Source organism: Microtus pennsylvanicus, chromosome 9 (assembly GCF_037038515.1).
Source record: "Microtus pennsylvanicus isolate mMicPen1 chromosome 9, mMicPen1.hap1, whole genome shotgun sequence".
In the NCBI taxonomy this organism is placed as follows: Eukaryota; Metazoa; Chordata; class Mammalia; order Rodentia; family Cricetidae; genus Microtus; species Microtus pennsylvanicus.
In genome coordinates, this window is record NC_134587.1 from 52,095,911 (window position 1) to 52,117,186 (window position 21,276).

A 21,276-nucleotide genomic window follows, 5' to 3' on the forward strand; every position below is an offset into this window, starting at 1 on the left:
TGCCATTCCTCCCCATCAGCCATTCTGACTCCACACTCAGATCTGAGACGAGCTGGACCAAGTAGTGTCCAGGTCAACACCCAGGGAGGAAGTCATTCAAGAGGAGAGACTTGCAGCCTTGTGAGGGAGCAGCCCGTAAATCAGGTCCCACTCCCACCCAGTCGCTAACAAGCGGCTGCCTACCCGCCTACGTGGGGTCCCTGCCTCAGGCTCCCACAGTGGCCTGGACAAGCAGCTGGCCAAGGCCTCCCCAGTGCCTTGGCCTCTGCCCCCGCCCAGGGCCCCCAGAAAGATAGAGGTATTTTTTTCTTTTAGGAGAGTGAAAAAGATATAGACCTAAATGAAGAGAAACACCAACAAAGGAGGAGAGAGGCCTGCAGAGTCACGTGGGGGCAGAGACCAATTGGGCCTCCGGTGGCCCCCCCCACCCACACGGGGAGGAGAAGAGGACTATCGGACAGGGCCAGTTTGCTGTCCGCCCGCTACCCGCCTGCTGCTGGGTGAAGAAGTTCCTGACGGTCTGCTCACCACTGCCCTACCTGGGCCCTGGGAGCTTCTCCACCAGGACCCTGGTGCCCAGTGTCCATCCTCATCCGGCTGAGAGTTCTCCTTCCGCTCAGTAAGTGAGGGCCAGGGCCCAGGCCTCTAATGGCCAGCCTCCCTTCTCAGCACCTCACTGGGGCCTGGACTAGCCACTGCCTGTTCTACAGAAGGGCCAGTGCCCACCACTCTGGGCAGGGAAAGGGCCAGGGGTCTCCCCAGATCATTTTCTCATTACAGTGCCCCTCATCTTCCCTAGGGTTTATTAGGAGGAACTAGGCCTACGGCAACAGATCTAGTGGGCTCTGAGGGTGGCCCCCGGTGTCTTAGAGGTGTGTTCCTGTGGGTGTGGTGTTCTGTGACTGTCCTGAGGGTCTCGGGCTGATCTTCCAGTCTTGGCATCTTGCTGCCTGAGTGTCTGGGTTGCCTCTATGAAGGTATCTGAGACTCCATAGATGTAAGTCTGTGTTTCTGCTGTCAGTCTGGGCCAGTGTCTACTTTGCTTCCTTAGGTAGATGGATGAAGGGCTGTAAGTCACTATAGGGGTATATGGGGTGAATTAAGGGTTCAGTGGAACCATGGCTTTCAATCTGGAAGCCCTGGGGGAAAGGGCTGAGGTCGAGGCAGAAAGGTGGGGTGGCTTCTTGCCCATCCCCCATCCCGCCAGGATGTGCCCACACTATCCAAGAGGCCCCTAGTGGGCTCTACCCTAGCGTGCCTACTCAGGAGCCCAACCCCCATTCCTTCACTCCCGCTGCCTACTGGCCTAGGTGGCTTGGTGTATTTTGTGGCTTTTGTTTTGTTTGTGTTTGTGTGTTTGCTATGCTAGAAATGAACGCAGAGCCTTACACTGGGTGTGGTCCTGCCACTGAACCCCATTTCCTCCCCAGTTTCACTTTCTGAGGGTTCCTGTCTGAAGGGGATTTGTTCATAATCTCATATAACCCCCATCCCCGGCTCTACAACACAGGCTGTGGGTTCTCGGGTGTGAGGACAGGGCCTGACAGCCTCTGGCTCTCTCTCCTTCCAAGATTCATTCACACAGTTTTACCCAGGAACCCTGGTCTGTAGGACCGGATTTTTTCCCAAGGAGGGAAGTGACTTGCCTGAGCTAGGACAGGACAGCCAAGTCGGTCAGATTCCGTGCCTCCCTCCACCGGCTGAACGACTCTGGTTGCTGCAGTGGGTCTTCAGCTTTGTTCGAGCACCCTAGTTCAGCATCCACAGAAGCCTGAGCCACCGGGTGAGATCCACACAGAGTTTTGGACCGGTGGGCTCTGCCAAGGCATAACTTCTGTGCTTCCCCACTGCGGCTTTCTGGTGTTCATGTCCAGCCCCCAGCACTGTCTTCCACCGTTGGTGGCCAAGCGGGGTGGGCGGGATTGATCAGGCCTCTTCAAGCTCTCTCAGCTAACTAACTTGAAAAGCCGTGTGGTCTGGTGGATCTTTCCAGCTCAGAGCGACCGCTCTACCATCTCACCCTCGACTGCCGGGAGCTCCTCCTCCCCCTACGCTTTAGTTAGAAGAGAGCTCACAGGGGCACAAGGGTGCAGCTCCCGCCTCTGCTTTTAGGTCTCTGCGCCCTTGGAGCTCAGGCTGCTTACCAGACCTAGGGATGTTGCAGAGTGGGATGATCACGTTTCCCATTTCCAGACGAGCATCCTGAGGGAGACTCGCAGAAATGGGGTTCACCCCAACTCTTATTACCCACTCCACCGCATCACTCGTCCATCCGCAGCCACCCTCTGGGAGCACCTGACTTGGGATTAAGAAACAGAGCCGGAGTGGGTGCTTGCAGCCTGAGTAAGCAAATGTCAACTCGAAAGCTTACTTTCTACCTTGGCCTCGTGACTTACCCACGTCCCCTTAGCCACTTCCACACAAAACACACTTCCACCGCAAAACGACCAGCGTTCCCGTCTTGGCCCTGGTCACCCCTAAACTGGACTAGCAAACGGGAGTTCGCCTTCTCTCTGCGTAGGCTGTGGCCCGAAGCTTCCCGACGCACGACGCCTGACCGGATTCCGGGGTGTTCGGGGTCCCTAATTCCCTTAGAATTCGCGGGTTTCGGAGGACCGAACTGGGGCTGGAGGGCGGGAGGGGGGGTGAGAGTGAAGGCCAAGCGGATCTGTGGGGAGGACGCGGCCCGCGCCTCCGCCCCCGGATACCGCACGCGCGCATATAGAGCGGCCACCCCGGCCCCGCGCGGCGGGTTCGCGCAGCGCGCAGTGCGGCGGAGGGGCCCGGGTCCCAGGTGCGCCTCGAGCGGCCCCGCGGGCGGCGGGCGCGGGGAGGCGGGGGCAGAGCGGGCCGGTCTCCCCGCCCCCGGCCCAAGTGGCCGTCATCGCGGGCGGGTGGCGTTGCGCCCGGGTGCGGCTTCATTGCAGGCGGCGGCGCGGCCGAAAGGTGCGGGGCGCTGCTCGCGGGAGCGGCCTGAGTGGGCGACGCCGTCGTACGGCTGGCTCTCGCCGTACTAGGCTACGGCTCTCGCCGTACTAGGCTACGGCTCTCGGAATCTGGACTCTCCGCCTGAGGTTTCCCGCAGCCTGCACCCCAATCTCTGTTGGACGCCCGCGCCGTCTCCGCCCAAGGTCTCAGCCCAGCGCCCGCGACCCCTTTGCGCCCTCCACTCCTGCTGCCGGCCCGACGTCCCGGGCTCGCTGGTGGGTGCCGTCGATGCGCGGCTTTGTCTGCGGACCCAGTGGCCCGGCTACAGGGTTTTCTGCCTCTCAGGGTCAGCCCCTATCCCTCCACCAGGCCACACCTCGGAGGTCGCTGCCCGCACCGCCGCCCGCCTAGAGTCTGTCTACAGGTCCCCGACCCTCTCACTGGGCACCTCCGTCTCTCCAGGTTTTCCGTCCTTGTCTCTGTCACTCTTGCTGTCTCCGTCTCCTTAGGGATGTCTCTCGTCGCCTCTCCCTGTGTCTCTGTCTCTCTGTCTCACGGGTTTTCTCGTTGAGTCTGTCACTCCGAACCTCTGATCCCGTCTCTTTCGTTACCCAGCATTGGTCTTTCATCTATTTACTATCTACCATCTTTGTACCATCTGTCGGTCACCGATCATCATCTGTCCATCATCTATCTGACCTATCATTTATCTATCATCCATCTACATAATCTACCATCTATCAGTATCTCTCTACCAACCAGTATCTATCAACCAACCATCTAGGAATCTCTCCCAATGTCTCTAGCTCGGCATTCCTCTCTCCTTCGCCCAGGATCCTTTCTCCGTTGAGCATTATCGGCTGGGGTCTCTCTAGACTTGTTTCTGCCTCAGGTCTCTGTCAAGCCCCCAGACCACTCCAGTTGCACGCCCCACTTCACCCCGATTGCTTGGCGTCCGTCTTCCCCGCGCCCGAACCTATCTGATTTTCTCAGAATCGGGGTTTTGTTTTCAGACAAACGAATCAGAATGGAAACGCATCGAATCAGAGAGTCCCGGATCGGGTGCGGCAGAGGCGGCGTGGAAGCAGCACTGGAGCGCGGCGGGTGGCTGAGCTGCGGCGCGGGGATGCGGCTCGAAAACCCCCGCACCACACCGGTGCTGTGGGCCCTCCCGGGCGCACAGACCAGGGCAGCCCCAGGCCAGTTGCCGTCGGCCCGTGCTGATCCGCTCCTCCTTCCACAGGCGGACGCCGCGGGCATGGACTATTCGTATGACGAGGACCTGGACGAGCTGTGTCCGGTGTGTGGTGACAAGGTGTCGGGCTATCACTACGGGCTGCTCACGTGTGAGAGCTGCAAGGTAAGCGCGAGCAGGGAAGGGTTAAGCTGCAGGTAGCAGGGGTGCGGATAGTGACCGAGGGTCGGGACCTGGCGTTCACTCCCTTCCTCTCGCACAGGGCTTCTTCAAGCGCACAGTCCAGAACAACAAGCATTACACGTGCACCGAGAGTCAGAGCTGCAAAATCGACAAGACGCAGCGTAAGCGCTGTCCCTTCTGCCGCTTCCAGAAGTGTCTGACGGTGGGCATGCGCCTGGAAGGTGCGCGTTCTGCACACCCGGGACCCCTGACTGCTGACCGCCCCAGGGAGTCGCGGGCGGGCCTGGGAGAGGGGCTGAAGGGAAAGCGGCATAGTTTCTGGATCCAGGTGACTGGCCCCTTGGTGCGACGTTAGGGCCCCAGCTCTGCAGGGAAGACAAGCACCAGAAGAGCCCTCCCAGGCAGAACCTGCCTGGGCTCAGTTCCGAAATATCAAAAGACTTCCCGCACGGTGGGCCAGCCTGCAATCCCAGGAATGAGGAGTCTGAGGCACGGTGATTACCAGTAAAGGATAGCATACTGAGACCCAGTACTCCCTCCTCCTCCCTCACTAGGGAGTGAGCCTTTCTCCAGGACAGAGCAGAGCCCCAACAGACCCACTTTGTGAGGGGCCACCCTATATATCTCCACACTAGCCAGAGTCGAAGGTCTCAATAACTTGAATATTCAAATTCCAGCTTATTCAATTGTAGGCTGGGGACCCTGAGCAAATACCTTAACCTCTCTGAGTTACAGATGCCCTTATCTGAATAATGAGCTAAAAAGTAATGCCTGTCCTGTGTCGGTGGGAAGACTGGGGGTTTACAAAAAGCTGGAGTTGCCTGCTGTGAGGGCAAATACTCGGCAGGATAGCTGTGATTGTCGTTATTATCACACTCTCTGCTGCTATTTGTCCATCACTGGCCACCCTGTGCATCTGTCTATCTGTCCAGGCATTTAAGTTTCACAGGAATTGAGATTCCTTCCCATGCATTCTTAGTGCAGCTCTGAGAAGGTTGGGGAAGGGAGGGGGACAGTGGCCTATCCTTGCCTCTTCCCTACCCCTGTTCCCTATCTCTGCTCCAGAGAGGACAGCAATGGTCCATCAGGAGAGACTCAGGCTCAGAGAGTGGACAGTCCTAGCTTCTACCCCGCTGGCCCCAGTCGGGCTGAGCGCCCAGAGAGCAGCTGTTGGCTAAAGTTTTTGCAGGAAAGGCTGCAAAGGCTGGGAGAGCTGTGGGACCTAGAGAAGGACTCAGATTGAAGGAGGGACCCTGTCCTGTGCCTGGAACCACCATGCCTACCTCCAGGTCCTGAGTGGGCAGAGAGCTAGCGATCGTGGGTGGCAGAAGCCTCTGGGGCAGCCTGAGGGAGCAAAGCAGAATGGCCGCCTCCCTGCAAGAAGGTCTGTGTCGGGCAGGCTCCCAAGCCCTGAGTTCTGTGAAATACCACCCCTCTCTCCAACTTTCTCCCTTCCCTCAGAGCTTGGGTGGGGTCCTGTCTGAGCAGGGGTTGGAGCCACACTCAAGCTGCAGAGATGCACCTGTTAAGTCTGGCCGGTGACACATTCTTGGCCAGAATAAAAACATCTGGTCAGCAAAATAGGTCCCTTTCTCCAACACTGAACTAGGCTCCAGAGTAGAAGGCAGCGGGGGAAGCCCCATCATCTTGTACCAGGAGCTAGACAGAACTAAGGAGGCTCCAGCAAGTAGCTGGGCCCCCGTGGTGAGCAAAGCAGGCTAGGGCCCCCTTTCCTCACATTTCCCTGCCAGGCCCTAGGCTGGGCCCATGAGCCCAGAGCTGAGCCCCAGGTGCTCTCAGCCTGAGGTATACTATGGGACAGGACAGGAGGTTCTGTCTGCAGGAACTCTTGGACTTCCTGGGGGTGGCAACCTGGCCACTGGGTTATGCTATAAGACAGGAGATGTGGGAGTCAGAAAAGGGTTCCAGGCAGAGGGAACCAATAATTGAGGGCAAGGTGGGTGAGAAAGTGTGTTAAGTGGAGGAACAAAGGAGTAGGGAGGAGGGGAGAAAGATAAGGAGGTGGAGAAAGGCCTGGAATGCCAAGCTAAGGTTATGGCTCTCACCTGTGGGCAGAGGAGGTCATTGAGTGGAGGTGAAGAACGGCGTGTGTGTGTGTGTGTGTGTGTGTGTGTGTGTGTGTGTGTCAGAGACACAGATATATCCTTTCGGGAAAAATCTGTGAGAAGTAGTTGGGAAGGTGGAAGCCGACTGACTGCTCTTGCTCACAGCTGTGCGTGCTGATCGAATGAGGGGCGGTCGGAACAAGTTTGGGCCCATGTACAAGAGGGACCGAGCCTTGAAGCAGCAGAAGAAAGCACAGATTCGGGCCAATGGCTTCAAGCTGGAGACTGGACCCCCGATGGGGGTGCCCCCGCCGCCCCCTCCCCCTCCGGACTACATGCTACCCCCTGGCCTGCATGCCCCTGAGCCCAAGGCCTTGGTCTCTGGCCCACCCACTGGGCCACTGGGTGATTTTGGAGCCCCAGCTCTGCCCATGGCTGTGCCTGGTACCCATGGGCCTCTGGCTGGCTACCTCTATCCTGCCTTCTCTAACCGCACCATCAAATCTGAGTATCCAGAGCCCTATGCCAGCCCCCCTCAGCAGCCAGGGCCACCCTACAGCTATCCAGAGCCCTTCTCAGGAGGGCCCAACGTACCCGAGCTCATACTGCAGCTGCTGCAGCTAGAGCCAGAGGAGGACCAGGTGCGTGCCCGCATAGTGGGCTGCCTGCAGGAGCCAAGCAAAAGTCACTCTGACCAGCCAGCGCACTTCAGCCTCCTCTGCAGGATGGCTGACCAGACCTTCATCTCCATTGTCGACTGGGCACGAAGGTGTATGGTGTTCAAGGAACTGGAGGTAGGTACTCCCCACAGACCCCTGGCCCTGGCTCCAGCCACTCCCCTCGGCTGCCCTTTGGATGGGCAGTCCTACCCAATGGCTTCAGGCAGTGTCTGGAGAGGTACTACCACAGGAGCCATTGCAGCTTCCTGGAGCCCACTGCCCCCTGCCCATCCCTCTCCCTGTCTCTCCTACGTCCCCTCTGTGACTTGAGGTCTTTTGGTACCTCCATGTTCCTCGAGCCTTTGCTTCCCTCCCAGTTCAGGTTCCAATACAGGAGACCCTGAGCTCCCTCAAAACACTTGTCTTGTCCCCCGAATTGCCAGCCTATGCCAGAAGTAGGTCCAGCCATCCTATCCTCTCATTCATTCAGAAAGCACACCGATCCCTGCCACCCTCAACTGTCATAAATGAGGCTCTAAGTCTATGACTTTGGGTGTTTGTGGGCTGAAGTGAAGGAACTGCTGTCCCTGTGATAAAGTGGGTGTGTGCACACGCATGTGTGTGCATGCACAAACGTGCAAATGCAGAACAACTAGATAGAAAATCCTTTCTTTGAACTGCCTTTTTAAACTAGAGTTAGTGCACATGACACTAAGGAAAGTGGAGACATAGCAGGAGGAGCAGAGGCTAGACATAGGAGGAACTTCCCAGGCATTCATCTGGTCTTGTGAAGACCCTAAGGCCTGAGAGCTGACTTCTTACGTTCACCTCCTCCAAGACTACAGAATCTTGACCAAGCCTTATTGCTGCTGGTGTGGGTACAACTCAAGCCTGACCCTCTTAGGTCAAGCCCCCCTGGTTGTTCTAAGGCTAGCTATAAACAGCAGGGCCACTGCCCTCCCTGTTGGAGCCACTGCAGCCTTGAGCGACCGTCAGTGCTGACGCCACTCTGCCTGGGCTTCCTCTGGGCATGTGGCCAGATGGACGGGGCACTGCCTGGCTGGCATGGAGGGGAATAAGAGGAAGCATGAGCATTCTGAGCCCTATAGGGGCACCCCAAGGTTTATTTAACCCAGAGGACCCTGGGAGTTAGGAACTGATGACCATGGCTCTCATTTTCACTGTGGAGGGCCTGCCATGGCCAAGGACATGCCATGTCCCTGTCTTGGGTGACTTCTCTTGCTGGCTCTTCTAGGCCAACTGATGTAGGAGATGAACATAGGTCAGATAATGGGTCCTCCCACCTGTCCTGTATTCATGGCTGAGTGCTCTGGAAGATGACACCCCCACCCCTAGACACTGCAGACATCCCCTGCACAGAGAGTAAGAGGAGCTGAGCATTCCCAGCTTTCCAGGACTCTGGATCCAGAGGCGGGGCACTTCCTCTGGCTGCCTTCCTGGTGTAGGGGGTCCAGGTCACGCAGGATGGGAAGGGCTTTTGTCCCAGTCTTGCTGAGTGTTTTTTCCTGCTTTTGGCTTCTCTGTGGCCCAAATCTTCCTGCTTCCCCTTCCCAGAACCTGTGAAGGAGCCCAGGAATCCTAGCCACCGTCAGCACTGTTTGTGAGGGGCCTTGCAGAGAAAGAAGCCCAAACCCAGCCCTTGCAGCACCCATGGTTCCCCAGGCTGCCGGGTCTGTGACGCAGAACCCAGGCATGCAGGTCATAAAAGCCAAGGACACCCAGTGAGGTGCTTCTCGCCGTGACACATTAGCCGCTGTCTGTCTCCATGCAGGATGCATCTTAGGTGATGGGAGAGGAACTCTGTGGCACTGAGCCTGGGTGACTCCTGAGACAGGAGAATGACCTGGACCAGGAAGCTAGAGGGGATGTGTGGACTGTGGGTCCTGGAGATCAGATCAGTGGGAAAGTGCTGCTGCATCTGAGGGCTTCAAAGATCTCCAGAGATGCTCAGAGACAGGTCAGGGCACCCAGCCTGGAGGACTTAGCATGTAAGTCTGCTCTTCTGGCCCGTTTTCTTATTTGTAAGGTGGGAAGGGCTTAATATTTCTCTAGAGGCTTGTAAGGCCAGGTAAGCTAGAACAGGTAAAGAATTTGACATGTGGCTCAGTACACAGGAAGTCCCATCAGTGGAGTCGGCCCCTCCCTTTCTGGTCTGCCCCTTTGTAGCATGAAGGGTGCACACTTTGGCCCTGGTAGTATACCAACTCTTACCTGAAGCATGGTAGACTTGCCTTCACCAGGTGCTCTGCATGGTCACCGTGAAGGGCAGACTGGAGGAGGGGATAGCAGCTCATCTTGACATCTGTTCCCCTCAGTGTTCCATGCTGCCTCCCCCCAGGGAGCCCCATTGGCAGCAGATAATCGCTCAGATAGATGGTTTATTGAGACACAGTAAGTCTGTCAGTACTGGGCTGATAAACAATTGCTCAGCCAGCAGTGTGCCATGGCCAGCCATGGCATGTCAGACCCTGAAGAATTACTGAGCTTGTTGGCCTTGCCTGCCAGACTGATCAGACCCCAGGGGCTCCAGAGAGGCTGCTGAGGGAGAGGTCAATGCAGTGCCATCAATACCCTTCCTGGAGGTAGACTGCAGTGTCAAAGCTCAAAGATTTGTGGTGGGCCAGAGGAGGGCCCAACAGACGGGCCGGGCTGGCCAGGGACCCCAAACCAGAACTGCAGATGACCTTGTTCCCAAGGTGGCAATAGGAAGTGGAAACCGGATCTTTGGCTTGAGAGACACGCTTACACATTGATTTCTTGTGGAGGGGGCTGACAGTCGCCGTGAGTGTTGAAATTGGATGTCTATGTGTCCATCTCCCCACCCACAGGAAGAGGTGGGCATAGGAATGGCAGGAAAATTTGCTTGGCCAAGGAAAAGATGGAGCCTAGCATGCTCTTCAGAACCTTTGGGGCTGATACAGATCTTCTATGCAGTGAAGATATGCAGAAGAGGGAGGTGCCCTCTCCAGTCACAGATCAGGAAAAGAGGGCTGAGGGAAGTGCACAGCCAGGTAAAGGGCTAAAATTCAGATTTGGAGAGCTCAGCATAGTGCCCACATCGCAGCCCAGGGCCGACCAGCCTCCACATGCTGGGCCACCCAGCCCCAGGCCTGAGGTCTGGGCAGAGTGTGCTCCAGAGCTGGGTACCCAGGTCACTGTGACCCCTCTGCCTTCTGCCAAGGCTCAGTCTGCTTATCTCCTAACGTTCCTCTTTATCATTTCTCCTGCCCCGCTTCTTCCTTCCATCTGGGCACAAGGGTATCTGCTCCTTTGGTGAGATGGGGGTGGAGCATCCCAGCCCTGCCTGGACTCCTTCTGGGTCACCCACATGGGCCTCTTTTTACTTTGCTGCCACCCAGGCACCCAGCAGTTCTCAAGGTCTTCTAGGATCTTCCAAGATCTCCCTACCCGGTATCACCTACATGGTCCTGTCTGATGATGGGGAGCAGCCCGCAGAGGCTGGCTCTCTGTTCTGACAGTGATGGGCTCAGCACAAACAATGGCCTGGGTTCTTGACAGAAAGGAGATGGTAAGGATTGACAGAAACAGGTCCCTCATACAGGTCTCCTGCACTGCGTGTTGGGGCCGTAGTGAGCTGACAGGGTCCTGAGGAGCCTGCATGACTGTCGGGCTGCTCTTTCTTTTTGACCCTCTCTTAGGGTTACTATAACCAAAAACAATTTAGAGATGAAAGGGTTTATTTACTAACGTATCCTGATTCACAGTTCACTACAGGAAGCCAAGGTAGGAACTCAAACTGGATAGGAACCTGGAGTCAGGAGCTGATGTGGAGAACATGGAGGGGAGCTGCTTACTGGCTTGCTCATCACGGCTTGCTCAGTCTATTTTCTTATAGAACCCAGGACCACCAGCTTACAATGGTGGTGGGTTCCCCCCACATCAATCACTAATTAAGAAAATTCTCTATGAGCCTGCCTATGGAGGCGTTTCCCCACTTGAGACTCCCTCCTCTGGATGACTGTGTCAAGTTGACATAGAACTAGCCAGCACATCCGCCTTCTCCTTTCTCCCCATCTGCCCGTGGAGGCCCACAGAAGAGGGAAAGGCTGCTATCCCAGAGGACAGGGCTAGTTCTTATGTCTAGTCATCTCTTCTTGGGTCTGGTTTGAGGTAGAGATGAATGTTTTATGGGTCATGTGCACCTTCACCCACCTCTCACTGATGCCTGAGGGACCAGCAGTGATGTGGAGAACACAAGTCCTGCCCTTGCACACGCCCAAGTACCAGGGAAGACAGGCATGGATTGCTGCCAACCCAGTTCCAAAAGGTGGTGAGAAAGAGGGGCTGAGAAGGGCTTCAGGGAACCAGTCTATAGGAGACTCTGAAGCCCTGGGTGGACAGGGCGGCAAGGGAAAGTTGTTTCTATCCTGGCGGTAGAGAGAATGGACCTGGAGCCACACTCAACTGGGCAACTTTAGGTAACTTGGCTAAGTTCAGTGCTCAGTTCCTTCTCTCTGTAAAATGAGTGATAACTGCAAACCCAGCAAGACTGGTAGTCAGGGTTAGTAGCCATTGTCATGCGTGGTCCGGGAGGGCTGGGAAACCCACATGGCAGAAGAAGAGAACCAACATCCACAAGGTGTCCTCTGATTTCGGCATGTACTGTGGCACACACACACACACACACACACACACACACACACACGTAAATGTAAAAGGATTATTTTAAAAAGAAAGGCTTTGGGCTGGGTGGGGAAAAGGAGGTGAGTGGAAGTGAGGATGGGGAGGTAAGGGTAGGGAGGGAGATTGGGTATGCAGGGGGGGATAAGAGGATGATGACGTGTCCCTGGCTGCCACTTGCCACGGTTCTAAGCAGGACTTGCTCCTGTCAGGGACATCTGCTCTTTCCATGGGAGGATACAGCTACCCCCAGAGTTGGGGGACACTCAACAGGAGCTGTCCTCTTCCGGGCCCAAGGCCCAATACACCCTGATGGTTAGGATCCACCTTGGTCATTGTTTGGTTATTGCTGTGGACCGCTGAGGTGGCCATGCGCCAGGCAGCCCTTAGCCTAGACACCTCCGCAGCTCCCCCAGGGTCCTTTTTAGGGTAGCTGTGGCCACAGGTCCTCCCCAGGCCAACAGCACAAGGGACGAGGGCTGGTCTTCGCAGTATTAGACCTCGATCTCTGAGGTTTACTGGGTGTGCGATACGGGACCGGTCATCTCCACACACTTGAATCACTGAACCATTTTGAAAATGAAGGCCCAGAAAGACCCTGGGACATGTGTAAGTCACAGAGCTTGTGAGAGACAGAGCTGGGACCTGAAAGATGCCCTCCTTGGACCCCAATAAAGTAATCAGGTGGGCAGCTGGGACCCATCTAAGACTCTGAAGGGCCTGAAGGCCAGGCCCCAGCTGGACTTGTGCGTGGCTCTTCCCTGCAGGTGGCTGACCAGATGACACTGCTGCAGAACTGCTGGAGTGAGCTGCTGGTGTTGGACCATATCTACCGCCAGGTCCAGTACGGCAAGGAGGACAGCATCCTGCTGGTCACTGGGCAGGAGGTGACTGAACTGTTCTAATCCCCGGCACTGCATGGTCCCAGACCTCTCCAAGCTGACTATGCACACCCTGAATTCCAAATTTGGGGACATACACTGGCCAGACCTCTCTGTGTTCTGGAACCTTTGAGGATCCAGAGTGTGGGATGGCCAGGGAAGGCCCTTATAGGACATCACAGGGGGATTGGATCTCCCCAAATAAGGCAGAGTCGGTTAGCTGGTGCCGGAGGGATGGGTGGCAGTCTGCACTCCCACATGTAGAAGCAATAGGATCGAGGACTCTGAGAAGGGTTCAGAGTACTGCCAGGGACCTGTGGGCTGGGCAGTGTGAGATGGGGTTGCTGGTGAGCAGGCAAGACTTGTGGGCTCTCCATTCTCATAAACGATGAACACGCGAGTAAACAAATCACGAATGAATGAAAGAGAGGGTGAAAGGCGAGAGATCAGTCAGAATTTGGCACCTTTTAAATAGAAAATATACCATGGCGGGGGTGGGAGGGCATGGAGAAGGCTTGAGAGTTCCTGAACCCCCACAGGAGGGACATTGGGGTTGCTAGTGGGTGTAGGTGAAGGAGCCCAAAGGGCTGGGTCTGGAGACACCTTTAAAGAAGACAGCCCGCAAATGGGAGAGGAGACACAGGGAGTGTGTGGGAGAAAGAAGACTGGAGACAGAAGAGGGGACACAGGCTGAATAGTGGGCACAGTGGATGTTGTAATGAAATGCAGACTGGCCCTGCTTCCCTACCTCTGCCCCTCAGGACCTGTGTCCTCAACCTGGTTTCTCACCGCCCAGGTCTCAGGCCTTTGGAGCAGGAATGGGAACACTAGTCTCCAGTGGTGACTCTGGGTGACAGAAACGCAAATACAAGATCTGGGATATGAGTGAGGACGTCCTGAGTGTACCCACACACCTATGTCTGATTGTGTGACTCTGCACATACAGAGATGCGTGGGTGTCCATGACTTCCTGCCACTGTGTAAGCTTGAGTACATGTGCAGGTGTGTCTGCATTGTTGTGAATGGTGAAGGGCAGGAGTGGCGTGGGTGTGCAGACATGAGTGCCATAGCCTCAGCGTGTGTGTGTGTGAGTGTGTGTGTGTGCAGACATGAGTGCCATAGCCTCAGTGTGTGTGTGTGTGTGTGTGAGTGTGTGTGTGCAGACATGAGTGCCATAGCCTCAGTGTGTGTGTGTGTGTGTGTGAGTGTGTGTGTGTGTGTGTACAGACATGAGTGCCATAGCCTCAGTGTGTGTGTGTGTGTGCAGACATGAGTGCCATAGCCTCAGCAAGCAGGTAACAGCCATGTGTGTGTGTGTGTGTGTGTGGAGACAGAGGGAGAGAGAAAGAGAGAGTGCTGTGGTAATAGACTGGGACCTATCTGGTGATCACTCAGGTAGAACCACCCCGCTGCCCCCTCCCCTGCCCCAGTTAGCTGTACAAGAACAGTTCTCACAACTGGGCTGGCAGCAGCCCTTTGTGAATGAAGTATCCTTCAGCTCTCCAGTGTTCCTGCTGCCTGGTGCCTGCTCCACTGCCGCCAAAGGTGCTCAGCTTAGGCCAACAGGTGGAACAAAGCTGGCAAAATGGCCTTCAGCGTGGTAGGCCTGAGGCTCAGTGCCAAGTCCCTGATCAGAGCCTTCTGCCCCATGCCCTTTCACCTCTGCCCCCTCCCTGACCCACTCTCTGCCGGTGCAGGTGGAGCTGAGCACAGTGGCGGTGCAGGCTGGCTCCCTGCTTCACAGCCTGGTGCTGCGGGCACAGGAACTAGTGCTACAGCTGCATGCGCTGCAGTTGGACCGCCAGGAGTTCGTCTGTCTCAAGTTCCTCATCCTCTTCAGCCTCGGTGAGTGGCCTCTGCAGTAGAGGGTGCCAAAGACACTGGGGGCCACTGTGTTCAGAAAGCCCAAGGGATGAGGCTCCTCCTTCAGTAAGTGGCATAAGGGGCACAGTTAGGGCCTGGCTGCTTCCTGTGGGGCAGGGAGTCTAGTGTTTGTCTTTTGTGGGGTGAGGACCCTTCTGCTCCGTGCACCCAGGACACTTTAATGTCTGCTGCCTTCAGGACTCTCTTGCCTGGCTCCCATCCTGGGGTCCCTACTTTCCCTAACTCTGAGAACTACTGGGTCCCCTTTACCTGTTCTACAGACACCTGCTGAATATCTGCCTGGTGCCAGGGTCTGGGGGCAGCACAGCAAATGGGAAAGATCCCAACTGCTGCTCCCAGAGCCAGCTCCTGTTAGGGAAACAGCAAGTGGCTTATGAAGGGTAGAATGCATAGCAGCGAGATCTAGCAACTAGGAGGGTGTGCCTCAGAGAACCTGAGTCCTGCTGCGGAAAGCCTGGAAGAGCCTTAGTGGATGACTTGGGAAGAGGGTTCTTCAGCAGGGACCAGCTATGGGATCGAAACCAGACAAAATGGAGACATGTCTTTGCGGCAGTTTGGCAATGATGCTCCTGGGGAATAGGAAATGTTTCGAAGTAGAGGGAAGAAGGGAACTTGTAAGGAAGCCCAGTGTTCAGGTAGAGTTGGGCTACTTGCCATGACCACGTGGCTAGGGGCCCTGATCAGACTTGGGAGGGTGCTGGGCAGAGAGGAGCTATCAGTACAGTCAGAGCTTCAGCCATGCATACTGCTGCTCCCTTAAAAGGGACCCGCCTTCCCCTTTCCCCGAATAACCAAAGGTACTAGGTCCAGAGTGACTTTGGCTTCCTTTGAGGTGACTTCAGGCTCCTCCTCCCAGCCCTGTAAGCTTCTCAGCCTTCCCCCACAAGCTAACTTTACCTCTTATAACCTGGAGAGATCAGGGCTATGGTGGGGAGGGCAGGAAAAGCCTGTGGAAGGGCTTGGCTGCCTGGATTTTAATTCTGGTCTCTTTGGCTTTGTGTATTGAGCAAGTCATTCGCCCTCTGAGCCTCTGTTTCTCCCTGTGTGAAATGACAGCTGTAAGTGTTCTTGACGTGCTGCAAGGATAATGAGACAGTTCTACCACAGTCTTGGCCCTTGGAAGTGTGCGCTGATGGTCTTCTTAATCATCCTTATTAAGGCCATAAACAAATGAGCCAGAGAGCAAAGTGAACGGACAAACCAGGCTACGGGCTCGGTTTTTATCACATGGTTTTCTTGTCTCTGGGCACGGGGACTCGGGTCTGGCCATGGTGGTTGAGTTTAGTGGGTCTGAAGTTGGGTGAGGATGGGGGTGTCGAGGCAGTGATCCTGGAACCTTAACTTCCTGGAGCCTAGAACGAGTGTGACAGAGGCAAACTGGATCACAGGATCCATGAGATTCCACATTGGGAGAGGTGAGCAGAGTTAGGGCAACTCTGCTTGGTCTGGATGCAGGATGAGGTGGATCCATCTGAGCTGAACCTTGCCGTGTGAATAGGAGAGTCCTGGTGAAACAAACGGAAGGGTCAGTCTATTGGAAGTTATGGGAGAGGAAAGGGTAGTGATGAGGCCAGGATGCATAGGGGCTGAACTGTGCGTGGCCATGGTTATTGCGTGGCCTTCCTCTGGGATGGCTCCCATTCTGGAAATAACACAACCACCTCACATCTGCATTCACCATACAAGGTGGGGCCCTTCTAGCAGAAGCCTGGGGTCAGATGGTAGGCGAACAGCCCAGAGCCTTGCAGCAGGCAACACCTGTACCTGGGTGATGTTAAACACAGGACTCCCCATCAGAGCTGAGCTTTCAAGGAGACTGGGACTCAAAGCAGGGCTGAACTTCCAGTCAGCCTGCTTGTGGAACCCTCAGCATCACTGCACTGGGTTGGGCAGCCTGAACCTCAGGCAGTGACTGTTACCCACCCACTCACCCACCCCGTCCCCCTCTACACGCCTCCTTCTCGCCTGTCTCTGCAGAAGGGTGCCATTTGGCGTCTAAATAGCATCTCGGGTAGCTCAGAGGCAGGTAAGGAGGCTTAATTAAAATTAGTGCCTCTCTCCTGGCAATCGCAGTGTTTATGAAGATGGGCCCGGCCGGCATTGTTCCACCGAGGACTTAATCGAAGCTTAATGGATTGACCTAACATTCGATTTCCTGATTCCCATTGAGGCGCACGGCAGCATTCCCTTAAGCGTTTGCAATTTACCCACTGCTCCAAGCCAACAAAAGACGGACTGAATAGCAGTGCCACTCGAGGGGCCATTGTGTGCGGGGGCGCCTGCCTGAGTCACTGCTATTGGGACAACATTCTTTATGCCTTGCTGGAATGAAAGGATTATTCAAATATTCAATTAAACCGTGAAAAGGGGGCTTTTCTGAGATCCTGGGGGGCTCCAGCTCATGGAGCTAGCGGCTACTCCCAGGGTGGGGTGCCATCTCCCGCTCACCTCCGCCTCCAGGGATGTAGTCTGCAGGCTCAAGCCTCAGGCTGGAGCTCAGTGAGGATCTTGATCCTGACCTGCCCCATCTTATAGAAGGGATAAACTAAGGTTCGGAAGGGGCCTCTGGCTGCAGAGCTGAGTGTCCAGGTTGTGGGACTGCTGTTCCTGGGTCTGAGGGGCAAAGGTACCACACTCAGTGGTATGTGACTATATTCCATCTCTCCGTGACAAGCTGGGAACTGGGGGTATGGGAAGTGGTTTCTTGGTGAGGGAGAAGTTAGGTCTAAGGGCATGGAGGTCTTCATTTGTGGGGCCTGAGAGACCAGAGGCCCTCTGGGAGAGAGGCTGTCCCTGAAGCTGCCCTTGTTTTGCACCCTCCCCCTTCTAGTCCACTGCCATCCTGAGTCCCTGATGCTGTTGCTGAGAACAGTAAATCCTGGTAAAGCCAAGAAGGCCTCGGCCCTGGTGTCCCCGTCCCTTCCTTCCCCACCATCTGAGCAGCACCCTGGCTCCTCCTCCTCCTCCTCCTCAGCTCTTCCTTCTGGTTATCTTTGAGATAGATCCCATCTTTCTCCTATTATGACTGCCAATCAGACTAGCCCAAGGACAGTATTGGGGTGATGACGGGTGGTGGTGGGAAAGGGATCGAGGCAAAGGCATATGGGATCAGTAGGCATCTCTTGCTTCGATCAGCTTGGTGGAATGGCTTCCTAGGATCGCCTGTAAGTGTACTGAAGCTGGCCAGGCTACTAGGGAGCAGGTTGCTATGTAGAGCTGGGTAGGTCTCCCTGTACAGGGGCATGGAGGCAGGGAAGGGACAGGGCTCAGACCTAGGTGCAGCTCTCCAAAGGGAGCTTTTTCCTAAAGTACATGAAGATGGTTCATGACCTGGTGGCTATTCCAGGGAGGCGAGGAAGAAAATGACCCTGGCTCACGTATTGGAGGGTGACGGGAGCCGGGGTGGAGGTCAGCTGCCAAATACTGCCATACGACTCAGGCCCAGCTCCGGTTTCCCTAAATCCATCTTTGGACAACACAGGCCCCAGCGGCTGTGCTGGGGGCGGCTGAGGATCACGGTTGCCAGGCACCCCAGCTTTCTTGGCGCAGTGGGTGTTAAGAGGGATTAGAGGGCTGAGAGCACATGTTGGCCCAACTCCCCCACAGTAGAAAGACTGGGGTGCCCCAAGGGAGCACAGCAGATGAGTGACCCATCTTCCAACATCCGGGAAGCTACGGCTCAGGGAGACCAGGGTAGGCTCTGAGGGTTGGGGGCTGATGTTAAACCTCTAGGCAGGGCGTGAGCTAACAGAGTCTGGGAGCTGTGATGGGCTTGAGTGGCAAGGAAAAAGGCCCAAACACCCCATTTCCAGCCCCCTTCTCTGCAGAATAGGCAGGCACTTTTTCACAGGGCGGCTACTCCTAACCGACTCCAAAGACCTCTTTTGTGTCTAGCCCAGGACTAAGGCCCAAGGATGCACCGATCACAGCAGCCCCAGTCACTTTTGGTCCACTGAGCCACCTGCTCCTCTCCCTCTCACAGTGGCTGACCCTCCATGTCTCACCACGGCTTCAGGGGCTCCATTGTTCTCACAGAGCATGTCTGTGTGGGGAAGGCTGGTGAGCTAGGCGGCCCGTCCGTGCCCCACTCTTCCAGTTTTTGATTGCACAGAGAGAGAACCAGGGCTGCGTGTGCCAGGTCATGGTCGGCGTCATTTTAAACTTACGTAGATGGCTTTGCCTTGCGAACTTCTGTTGTCTTTCACCTCCCACTCTGCTCTGCCATGTGCTCCACATCTGCCCATTCTACAGCTCCGCAGATGTAACTGGCACACAGCCACCCATGCCCCTCTTTCTCACCATGAACAGTGCTGCAAAGAAGCTGACCCCAGAGCCCTGCAGGGCTTTGCAGAGTACTCATGGGCCTGACCCCCAAGACAGGTCCTTTTGACAGTGAGGTTGATAGTGATGCCGGGGACCAGCGGTGATGGCCACGGGAAGGCTTTGATGTGCTTTCTCACGTCTTTGGAGGGACCAGTGCATCCCATTTTACAGAGGAGAAAATGGAGAGCAATGCACCCGCTGCTGCTGCTGATCTTGGTGGCTGCCAGCTGTCCCTGGTGGTAGCAGCAGTGACGATGGGGCTAGTGCCACAGTTCAGTGGTTGGTGATGGTGGTGGCCATACTGGTGATAAAATGGATTTTCTAGGGTGGTGGCACATGCCTTTAATCCACTTGGGAGGCAGGGAAAAATAGTTGGATCTCTTGAGTTCAAGGCCAGCCTGGTCTACATAGTGAGTTCCAGGCCAGCCGAGGAGATAGTGAAAGAAAGAACGAGAAGGAAGAAAAAAATCACAAAAAACACAAGGACAAACCTGGGGGCACTAATCAAAGTGACGTCAGTGGTGGTGTGGTGGCCACAGGGTGGAAATAGGGAGGTTGCCGTTGAGAAGGTCATGGCGGTCTCTGCACCATGGGTTTGGTATCCCCTGGGAATGTGGTGTTTGTAACACTAGTGAGTGTCAGCCCAGCTGCGGTAACGGCATAGTGACAGACTGCTCTTGTTGCAGATGTGAAATTCCTGAACAACCACAGCCTGGTGAAGGATGCCCAGGAGAAAGCCAACGCCGCCCTGCTGGATTACACCTTGTGTCACTACCCGCACTGCGGGGACAAATTCCAGCAGTTACTACTGTGCCTGGTGGAGGTGAGGGCACTGAGCATGCAGGCCAAGGAGTACCTGTACCACAAGCATTTGGGCAACGAGATGCCCCGCAACAACCTTCTCATTGAGATGCTGCAGGCCAAGCAGACTTGAGCCTGGGCACCTGGCGGCAGGCAGTAGGTAGGGATACCACTGCCTCCAAATGACTCATTGCATTAGATGATCCGGGAGCCCTGCCCCTAGGCCCCTGCCCTTGAGCTCCAGAGCTGTGTGTTTGGGATGGCGGGCAAAGATGGGCAGGGTCTGCCTGGGGCAGGTTGCCCTCACCAGCCACTGGCACGGATCTGCCACTTAGAGTGCCCCAAAGAGGTGGCTTCTAACCACTCCTTCCACCCGCCCCCAGCTTCTTTCCTGGAATCTGAGGTCCAGGTCCAGGAAGGAGGTTTGGGATTCCCTGGTGGACCTTGACGTCTCTTGGGTCAGAGGTCATCCTTTCCCTCTCTCCTGTAATGGGAGGCAGGGCAGGGGAGGGGGGTCTCCAGACTTCCTCCGAAGAAGAGAAGGAAGTCCACTGCTGTACACTGAGTCTGCTAAATTGGGTAGGGCCTGTTTTCCCTAGAGGGCGAAGAAAAGACCCCTCTCCAGCCCTCCACCTGTCTAACTCTGATCCATTCCCTGAAAAAAAGGCTTTGCTGTAACCATCTTCCCAGCTGTGACCTAGGGGGGCGGAGTCTGGTGGAGTCAACAGTCTTGCCCTGGCCCCGCCCAGTCACTACCGGCTGGGCTGGTGCTTACCTGCCGGGCTGCCGTCACCAAGATTCTTTGGTATTTGCTTTTCCTTTCCCGCTGGACAGTCCTTGGAAGGTGTGTGAGAGAGAAACAGCCCAAGACAGACTGAGGGCACCAAAGTTTTCCTGGTATCTCTTTCCAAGAGTCAAGGTGGCACCCGCTCATCTTTGTGTACCCTGCTCACTCCAGAGAGAGCTGTAGCTTGCCCTCCACCTTCTCTACTAGGACAGCAGCAGGAGACCGGCAGTGGCCTAGAGTCCCCGCGGGGGCGTGGGGGTTACGGGGACCTAGGAGGACTCAGGAGTCTTTAGATGGGGACAGTGCCGAGGAGTCTCTCATGACTCTATCCTTTTGGATCCCTTGCCATAACTCTTGAAGCTGGCCTCTCTACATCCTGAAAGTCATTCCGCGGGGCCAGGCACTGAGGGGAGAGGCCTACGCCGTTCTCTGTTCCAGACTGGGGTTCCCTTGCCCTTCCTGCTTTCATGTCAGACTTACAGCTTATGCTAGCCTGCCCAGCTGGACAAGGCTGTCTCCTGCCTTCCACCATCCTGACTCAGACACCACCTGCGCCCCTGAAATGTGTGTCCCTGCCAAGGCCAAGACCCACTACCCTGAAACAAGAAGTGCCCTTACAAGCCCAGCACCCCTGCAGCCCTGAAATAAATTTTGCAATTAGTTTCCAGTAGCATTTGTGAATTTGCATTCTGAAGCAAGATGTCCCTGGGGTCGGTTCTGGGTGGTGACAATGATCTGTCTGCCATCAAAGTGGTGTTCAGCTCAAACTTCTGGGGAGGGGAGCCATTGAAATGACCCAGAGGGTAAACATGCTTAGCAGGCCAACTGGCCTGAGTCCTGGAATCCCCATGGAAAAGGAGGGAACTGACTCCCATAAGTTGTCCTCTGGCCTGTATGTTATGTTACG

General features: G+C 55.7%; 1 protein-coding gene across 5 annotated transcripts; it reads left to right on the forward strand.

Annotated features, from left to right (window-relative positions):
* Nucleotides 1-427: 427 nt before the first annotated feature.
* Nucleotides 428-21,031, forward strand: Nr5a1 (nuclear receptor subfamily 5 group A member 1). 5 transcript variants are annotated; one of them, XM_075986059.1, is made up of 8 exons: nucleotides 2,803-3,203; nucleotides 3,942-4,084; nucleotides 4,172-4,288; nucleotides 4,386-4,527; nucleotides 6,538-7,166; nucleotides 12,461-12,580; nucleotides 14,272-14,419; nucleotides 19,468-21,031. In XM_075986059.1, exons 2-8 carry the CDS (start codon nucleotides 3,956-3,958, stop codon nucleotides 19,713-19,715), a joined length of 1,533 nt encoding a protein of 510 aa, XP_075842174.1. In that variant the 5' UTR covers nucleotides 2,803-3,203; nucleotides 3,942-3,955; the 3' UTR covers nucleotides 19,716-21,031. The 5 variants fall into 5 exon arrangements, with proteins under 5 accessions (XP_075842175.1, XP_075842177.1, XP_075842174.1 ...); XM_075986060.1 differs by lacking the exons at nucleotides 2,803-3,203; nucleotides 3,942-4,084 and adding an exon at nucleotides 428-619; XM_075986062.1 differs by lacking the exons at nucleotides 2,803-3,203; nucleotides 3,942-4,084 and adding an exon at nucleotides 1,737-2,343.
* The last annotated feature ends 245 nt before the right edge of the window (nucleotides 21,032-21,276 follow it).